The sequence below is a fragment of the Aptenodytes forsteri genome, unplaced genomic scaffold, assembly GCF_000699145.1.
Source record: "Aptenodytes forsteri isolate BGI_AS27 unplaced genomic scaffold, ASM69914v1 Scaffold36, whole genome shotgun sequence".
Classification (NCBI taxonomy): domain Eukaryota; kingdom Metazoa; phylum Chordata; class Aves; order Sphenisciformes; family Spheniscidae; genus Aptenodytes; species Aptenodytes forsteri.
Window position 1 is genome coordinate 806,312 of NW_008795477.1, and position 9,330 is coordinate 815,641.

Consider the following 9,330-nt stretch of genomic DNA (forward strand, 5'->3'; position numbering starts at 1 on the left):
CAGGCTTCCTAGAGGAGGGGGTCGATGCCCCAAGGCTGTCAGTGTTTAAGAGGCATTTGGATAATGTCCTTAATAACATGCTTTAACTTTTGGTCAGCCCTGAATTGGTCAGGCAGTTGGACTAGATGATCGTTGTAGTTCCCTTCCAACTGAAACATTCTATTCTATTACAGACTGATTTATATATTAATGCCAGTATCTCACTTACCAGCTAATGTGCCCTTTATTGCCTTGGAAGGAAGAGCTGGATTGTGATATACGAGATGTACCATGTTCAGTTAACTTTCATTTAATACGCGTTATGCTAGTATGTTTCAATTATGTCATACCTTCCCTTGAAAATACTTTCTTCTCCATTTGTTCTGCTCTCTGTTTTTGATTGTAGAGTTGGGATCTAGCTACTGATGTAACACCCAAGTATGGATGTTTTCATGTTTGCTAAGCCTTTTAAAGTCTTACGACAGTACAGTCATCATTAGAGCTTTTTGATAGACTATGATAGCCAAGTGAAGTCTCCTGTCCCATCTGAGATATCTTAATAACTTCAAGTTGCTTTATGGACAGACAAAGGTTTCATAAAAGTCCTGTCATATTTGCAGGCTATGTGTTAGATATTTTAGGATATCCTGAGACATTCAAATGGCATTCTTGAGTAGCACTGCATGTGTGTGTCTGAGCAACTAATTCTCATGCTAGTGACTGGCCAGCTTAATCTTTCAATAACCTTTAGGGACCTACATGTAAATTCAAGTTTCCATTATAGGTTCCCTAAATACAGGTACTTTGATCTGAACTCTACACCTGAAATTGCTCTGTAGCATTAGAGTGAATTGCTACGTGGATAATACTAGGTTATTAATATCTGAGGGCAGGTCAAAGACTGAGGGCTCAGAACTTGAAAACCACATTTGCTTTTAGCATCATGTGTAGACAGGTGAAAGAACTGGACTGTCTTCTCATTTAGTGCTTAGAGGTAGGGCTGTGGTCTGTCTTCAGTGTGAAGTGCACCAATTGACATCTGATTTATTCTTCAGTCTCAGTTAGAAAGGCTTGACAGGGTAAGACAGCAAAGATCTGAAGAGTTCCGTATGTGAGATGACACCACGTGTTTGTACTTTCAGTGCTTTTCAGTTAAAACCATCTATTTCAAAGCACGTTTGAAGATGACAAAAATTGATGGAAAAAAACTCTGGGATTCAAACCCTCCTTCTATATCAGTACTTAGATAAGTACATTGATAAATACATTTATTAATGTTGCAAACTACTATAGTATGTAAAATGCAGTGGAATTTTTAAATACATTTTTAAATGTTACTGGTCTTGATAGAGGAACATCCTTTAAAAAAACAAAGCCCACAAACCCCAAAAAACCACAAAACTAACACATACTGTTATCCTTTAGATTTATCTCTGCAACTCCAATTTCTGTGATGCCTACTGTTGGTCTGCTATAAAACAATTTCTGTTACAGGTATCTTGAACAGTATTTCTCATTTAACAATGTATATCTGACATCTTTGTTTCTTATAATATGCCTGCATGGAGTGTATTTTGAGAATGGACAGCTTGAGGTGTGAGGGGGAAAAATTACAACGCTTAGCACAAGCTGGGCCCTTATCCATTATATGGATGATGATGATAAACTTCACCTCCAGCTGTTGCTGCATACCGAGTTTAAAATCTGTAGCCTGAATAAGTCCTTAAGAATTCATTCTGCTTTCTTCCATTTTTGTGTAGTCTTAGAAAAGTTATAACATGTAGCTGATGAAAACGATGACAATAAATTAGGCATTCTGATTTTTTTCACCATGGCAGTGCTCTGTTAGTAAAGGAGCAGTTTTGATGGTAGCATCAGAATTTTCTGGGAAAGCCAGGAAACCATCCCATCCATCCATCTGCTCGTTTTCATCAGAGGAGTTTTTATCCTATTGCTTCAAATTTAAAATAGGAATTCAGTTAAAACAGTCACTAAATTGTACTTCTATACGAGCCAGGTTAAAATAGTAGTGGCAGTTGCAGTTTACGTAAAATGCATTGAAATTCAGAGCTTCAGGGTTTTTGTGTATTGGTTGGTTGTCTTTTTTTTTTTTTCCCCCCTCTTCCCAAAAGTGGGAACAGGTAAGTTCGGAATAATTTCTAAGGCTTTCTCACCTCTTAAAAGATAATTGCCACCAGACTTACTTTATTTTAGTAATTGCATCTAACTTGCTTTGCTTTCCACATTTTGTTTAAGGACTTCAGAGTTCTATGCAGGTTTTCAGTAGCTTTTCCTAACAGTCCTCTGGTGAAATAAAACAATTTCTGTGCTGCTATATGGGAGCCTTCTCCTGTATTAAAATCTAGGCATTAGCAGTAAAAGTGATGGACAAATCAGCCTCTCTGGCTGCAGTCAGGTGTTATTGGCTATTGCAAGCACCAGATACCAATTTTTAGCTTCCGCAACTCCATGCTTCCCTTATTCAAAGATCACTTCACACTCAAGGCTGAAAGGAACTCAGATGCACTTTCAAATCCCTCATGCCCTGACTGCTAGTCAGGGAAACTTTCTATGCTTGATGCCATTTCCTTGAACTCTCCAAGGGCCTGTCCTCTTTATTCCATATGTTAGAAAACTGGGTAGAAAAATGTAGTCAACCTTATAAAATTAAAAAAAAAAAAAAGCTTAAAAGTACACAACAGTATCAGCTTTTAGATTTTGAATGAAATAATTTTGTGTGTGCATGCTGCATTATTGCATATTCCTGGAAACATCTCATCCTCTTCCAGTCAGTAAATGCCTTGTGTCTTGTTTTTTCTACAGTAAAATAGCTTAAGTAGGGAGTGGAGAGTGATTATTAGGGCACTGTTTTTTAAGGTGAGAGACTCTATCTCTCACCTTTAAGGTGAGAGACTCTATATCTCTTTCCAGCAGAGATTTTTCCTGCTTCCTGAAAGAGTGCTGATGTCATCTTTTAGACTTTGATGTTGAAAGTGGCTCAACTCCTCAGAAATGTTTGTCCAAAGCTGTGTATCTTGAACTATATGTAGGAGCCTACATATAGTCCTGCTCCTAGCCTTGAAACAGAGCAGGAAGTTCATGCGTACTTGTCTGTGGTCTCGAGGTGTTCCCTGAATTGTTATGTTTTGTTTTCTCAGATGCCTAAAATCCCCCATTTTTATAAGGAGCTCAAATTTTTAAGTAGGTGTCTAAAGGTTTCAGTGTCTAGAAATACTAGAAATACAGAATACTAGAAATCCAAGGCCTTTATATCTAGCCTTACAAGAATGTGAGAGGCTTAGAGGATGAAATATGTTTCACCTGTTGTCTTAAGTAACTTATCTTTTAGTTTAAAACATGACTCAAACAAAAAACTCTCACCCATATGATTTAGCAGTCATTCAGGAACAGTAATAAACCAAAATGAGAAGTCCAGTTTTGTCTTTAATTTCTAAGTGTGTCTAATAATTAAGAGCCCTTTAAATTAAGATGTAATAAATCTGAAGAAGATGGATTAGAAGCTGAGGTTAAAAACATGATGGTCTAAGATAGAAGTGTATGTGTTATGGCACTGTATATTGAAGGAAGGAGATGTAATTCTTTTATAAAACATGCAAGTTCAAAGCCTTTAGAAACAGTGGTGTTACACAAAGTTCACAAGCAAGTCTAACTTACTGGGAGGATAGATGATAATTATATATAAATACCATGCGATGAGTATGAATTATTACTCATAGTGGGAGTGACAGAGCACTGGCACAGGTTGCCCAGAGAGGTCATGGAATCTCCAGCCTTAGAGATACTCGGAAACTGTCTGGACGTGGTCCTGGGCAAGGCAGCTGGCTCTAGGTGGCCCTGCTCGACCAGGAAGTTGGACCAGATGTCCTCCAGATGTCCCTTCCAACTTCAACCATTCTGTGATTCTGTGAAATATAAGTTTAAGAGCGTCATCTTCTAAATTCAGTTGGGAAGGTATGCTTCTTATCAACCAAATTACATAACTTTCAGGAACTTCCAAATACAAACTGCACAAATTATGTGACACTCCAGAACTGAAAACTCATGCAACACCTGCCCAAATAAGATGCTGATTCTCCTGTAGACTGTTTTTGAGCTGTGATTACTAGACAAGGTTATTTTTAAGTATTGTCGTACCTGAGGCTGGCAAATTTTGGATGAGTAGTGTTTTGTGGAGCTGTGCTCTTGAGGAAAAAAACATGTTTAAGTTGACCAAAAAAAAATTCCTAAGTTGTTACTGACAGCTTTTGCCTCCATTCTTACAGATGCGTATGAGGAATGATGGCTATGTTAGGAGACAATATGCTATTCACAGTGAAAGTCAATTTTTGCAGAACAAAAATTCTGATGAAATATGTTTTCTGTCCTTTTAAAATTACATCAGTACAGTAATTTCTGGATCAAAGTGATATTTTTTTTTTTGTTTGAAGTTCATATAATCTACAACAGTTGCTTTATATAGAGCTGGAGTGTTCAGGTTCCTACTTTTATCCTGCTCTTTCTGCTACTATTTAGTATTTTCTGGCACTACACCTTGTTGGATAGGTACAAGAAACTTTGTCCAGCCTTGTTCTTGTAACAGAGCTTATACTGAGTGATAGTCTAATGATCACATTCATTAATATTGTGAAAGTGGGATGTTCAGTGTTACACCCTGATACAAATTTTACTTGGAATGATCACTTGAGATACTTGCAACCTTTTATCTTAGTATTAAAATAGTTCAAATCAAGTTTATTAACTTGATAAATTTATTATTTATTAACATAATATAAACATCACCTAATTTTCAGTATTAAATATACAACCAATTTCAGTTGCCCAAAGCAGGCCTGTTCTTCTTTTGTTCCATTTGTAGTTAAGTCCTCGAGGAGAACATGAGTCAGGCTTCTGTGTAGAACGCTCTAAAACTGCAGCATTCCCTCAAGCTGGCTGGTTGGTCTTTACTGGTGTAGCGGCTTCAGGCAGGCACCAAGGGGAGCCTTCTGCCCGTATTCTGTAACGTGGTATGCTGGCTTAATTGATCTTGGAGGAGCTGCACGAATGAAAATGAGTTAAGTCTGTGTTTAGTACAGGGATTTGAAAAATATTAAATATATTTAATGTATTTAAATTAAAGCTTTTGACATACATCTTGAGTCAGCCTAAAAATCTGCTGAATTTTGAAGTACAGCTAGGGAAGCTATAATGTTTATGCAGGATGGCCTCATCTTAAACTTTTTATACTTCATTTCTAAAAATGAGTAAACAAACTATTTGATATCTAATTAATTTATATGAACATATATCAGTCAGCTATTAAAATGTTTTAGATGCATCTTTGTTATCAATTTACATTATTAATTATCGTCTCTTACTGCCTATCTCCGGAGCAAACTAAAAAAAGATTTAATTACTGCCACAAGAGTTATTGTTTTATTCAAAATGTTGTCTCTTGACTGCCACAAGTTATTGTTTTATTCAAAATGTTGTCTCTTGTCTCTTCAAGGTGACAGGTTTGAATAAGTGTACAGAAAACAGACCCCCAAACTTTTTAATTAAACATCTCTTGTAACTTAATGCTGGGGGAGGCTGTATATGTCAAAGTGCCTACTTCAAAAACTTTGTGTACAAAAATGAGCTCTGAAAGTAACTCCTGTAACAGGTTGAAAAAACTATTGAAGGAAGGGTGGGGTGGTTTTTAGCACAGTTAGGTATGCAAAATGTAATCGTTGTTCCATTTATCAACTAGCAAATACTTTGCCTGCTTATTAAGCATCCTTGTGATCTCCCTTAGAAAATTGACTGTGATGGAATTTGTTTCTTGGGTTGAAGAAGAGTGCTTATGACAGATCTCAAGCAGCCTTCTCTGATGATAGAACATTATTCAATGAAATGGTCAAAGAGGGGTGACTAATTGAAAGATACTGGCTGTTCCTTTTTTTTTTTCCAAGAGTGCTGAGCACCTAAGCTCATGAAAATATTAAAATGAATACAGATGCTGCAGGTTAAAATACCCCTTGGCAAACAGATCTCTGTCCATAATGCTGTTTGGTTCCATAATTCTGAAGCAAGACTGTGTATGTTCTGTGCTATCTGTGGCTGTCTAAATAACAATCATACTAATGATTTTCTACCTTCTTGTTTAAAAGAACTTCCATCTTGTATCTACATTTCATTCTCTTCTATGAATTAGTCATATAAAACTTAAATTTATTAATGTCACCGGGTAGCTTTGCTTTGGATGCAAAACTTAACTTACCTAACAGTTCAAACACACATCACCTTTTTGTACTTCTTAATTTACTTCCGGATTCCTCATTACTGCAGACTTCAGGAAGATGGCTTCTCTCTGTCCTAAGGAAATCACTTAACAGATTTCTTTTTATATAATTTAAAAAAAAAAATTATATAAACGTTTCTTGAGTGTCTGAATTCTTTACCATCTTTTTGTAATGCAGCTCTGGTATGACCCAAGTCATTGTTTAAATTACGCATTTCAAACTGAAAATTTGTTTGCAGAACACTTTCAAAAAGTTTTTTGCTTTATAAGGTCAATATTTTCCACTTAAGTGAGTCAAGAATGTTCCTAGAAAATTGGCTTCCTAAGAATTATGAATGGTACTATTTTGATTTCTGTTGACAACAATTTTGTTTGCGTATTTATACAATATCTAATCTTCAGATTATCTAAATGTTTTAGTAGGTTTTTTGAACTTGCTGGTGTTTCAGTTGTTCATTTGGCCACCTATCTCACATAAGGTTCCGTACTATTGAAAGGGAATACAGTGAATTATCCCCAATAAAGGTCTGAGCAATATTGTAAAGAGCGTGGCTGCACGCGAGCTCTTGATAGGAAGGGAAGTTGTCTTGTGCATTTGAAGCAAGAGATGTATATAAGTTTGTCAAGTTAATGCTGCAGAAACATTTTAAATGTAGTCAGTTATCTGAGAAGGGAAAGGTAGTCATCAAGTGATGTAACTCTTGCATTTCAGTACTGAAAAAGTGTAAGACAGACTTTGGCAAATTTGAAATACAATTTCATATATGGAAGTGTAGTGATGTTTCTTCAATGTATTTGAAAACTATTGATAAATTTTAAACTTACTTAAATAACTCTTAAAGAATTTTGAAATAGCTTTGAAATCTTCTTTGGTATTTAGTGGCTTTGAAAGGTCGTTCTTCAGATCGTGAGTCCTATTTTCTCTTTGGTAAATTTAAGTTACAGCTGAAATAACGTATTTCATGCCACAGCAACCAAATGGGATACTAAAAGCAATGCAGTGTGTATTAATATTTTAATTTGCTAACAAATTCGAAAGAAGGAGCAAAGAATTAGTAGTATCCATTATATAACTGCGCATTTAATATCTACTGACTAGTTTCAACATTGATTCAGTCTTTGTGAATATACTCCATATGTTTTTAAAAAAAAAAGGCAAAAACCTCATCTCATTTGTTAGTACTCTTAATGAATCTGAAATCAGCTTTACATTTTTAAACCCATAATTTTAAATTGGCAGCTGAAGATATAAAATACATGGTTATAAGCCTTACAGAAGATAGTGAATTGTATTTTTGTGAGAGCTGTTTAGCATCTTCTAGAGATTGCACTTAAAGATTTTTTTTTTCCCCCCAAGTTTTGCATCAAGATTTGATACTATATGAAGTGTTGAAATAAATAATTATGTTTGCCTTTTCTTCTACAGGTAAACTATTTCACATTGACTTTGGTTATATTTTGGGTCGGGACCCTAAGCCTCTACCTCCCCCAATGAAGCTGAATAAGGAGATGGTGGAAGGTATGGGAGGCACGCAGAGTGAGCAGTACCAGGAGTTCCGTAAGCAGTGCTACACAGCCTTTCTCCACCTCCGCAGGTAACAATAGTATTTTGATGCTAAAATTTATTAGAGCCACCGTAAAGCAGGAGAAGTAAATGAATCGGAGAAAATATTTCTGTTGAAAATTCAAAGCTTGTTTGAAGCCTGAACGTAGTCACAAGAATTTGTACAAAAACGAATGAAAAGATCACAGCATTGGTGTAATGTGGAGCTTGAATGTAATTGTCCTTCAAGTTAAGGTCCCCAGTTTTGCTTGTTTAATAACCTAAATATCTTTTTTTGTAACTTCTGTGGTGTATTAATTTATATCTTGCTTTTTGGATATGTTTTTGCCCTTAAGCAACTCTCTCTGATTATTGATGATCAATTAACTGTCCTTTTAACTCTTAAGTCATTACTCATTTGCTGCTTTATCCTCTTCCAGTTTAGATTAGTGATGATCAAATTCTTTGACTTGAAGATGGCATACATAAGCTTAGTTGGGTTTGGGTCCTGCGGGACAAAAATTAGCTACTTGTAGTGACAGTCAAGTGTGTTAGCAGTTTCTCTAGATACCTAGAACTGTGACAGCTAAAACCTCTTTAGACCGTATTTATTTACGGACCAACAGATCCCTCCTTTAGACTTGGAATCAGCTTTATTATTTTTCAGTGGCCATATTACTTACCATCAACTCTCTGAGCCAAGTAGCTCAGCTTTGTTCTGTTTGAACAGCACGCAGGTAAGCACTCTTGGTCTGTCCAGTGATTGATTTAGTACATCTTCCATGGAGATGAAAGAATTTCACTTTGCTATCCAGATCACATAATGCAAACCTTCAAATATGTGGAAAAAATTAGTAATATGAAAAGCATATGTGAAAAGTACATGTAGTATGAAAAGTAGGCAGTCAATGATTCGAAATAAAAATGCTACATGTAGCGCTCTCCTTGTTAAAAGGAGAAAGAGTAAGGAGTTGGTTTATGAACTGACATTATTAATGGGTTAAAAGCAATTCAGCAGCATGAAAAAACAGCAGTGTGTTATCAGCAAACAGTTTTCGTGACTTCAGAGAACACTCAGGAAGGCTAATGTATATTCCATGTTCTAAATATTGCTTAACTATTTTGTAATACTGTATTTCTTATTTGTGAAATACTTGAGTTGTTTTTATTGTCTAAACCTAGCTGTTTCAATGGAAAGGTCTATTGTGTCAGTGAAGGATTATCTATTGCATTAATTCATGTAATGATTTGCTACAAAGATCATCATTAAGTGTGGAATATGGCAGTAATTTGGCTATAAAACTAAACTGTAAATCAAGATGTTTTCATTTTTAGTGTCTGGGATTGTAGTTGTAATTATAGTCTCTCCAATATTTGTTCAGTTTAATAGGAAAGTATTTTTAAATGGTTCTGGATAAGTATCTTTAAGGCTTTCAACAAAGATAGCATAGGATAATATTAGTATTACTGTAACTATTACTTAAGCAGCTAGAACTAAAAATTAGGATTACTTGCTTATTGAAAAAAA

At 35.5% G+C, this 9,330-nt stretch overlaps 1 protein-coding gene across 1 annotated transcript in view; it reads left to right on the forward strand.

The window, feature by feature from the left end:
- Positions 1-9,330, forward strand: part of PIK3C3 (phosphatidylinositol 3-kinase catalytic subunit type 3) — an 86,509-nt gene that overhangs the window by 47,079 nt on the left and 30,100 nt on the right. Inside the window, exon 21 of the mRNA XM_019472566.1 lies at positions 7,686-7,854. Coding sequence (XP_019328111.1) covers positions 7,686-7,854 — 169 coding nt within the window. The remainder of the gene's footprint in view (positions 1-7,685; positions 7,855-9,330) is intronic.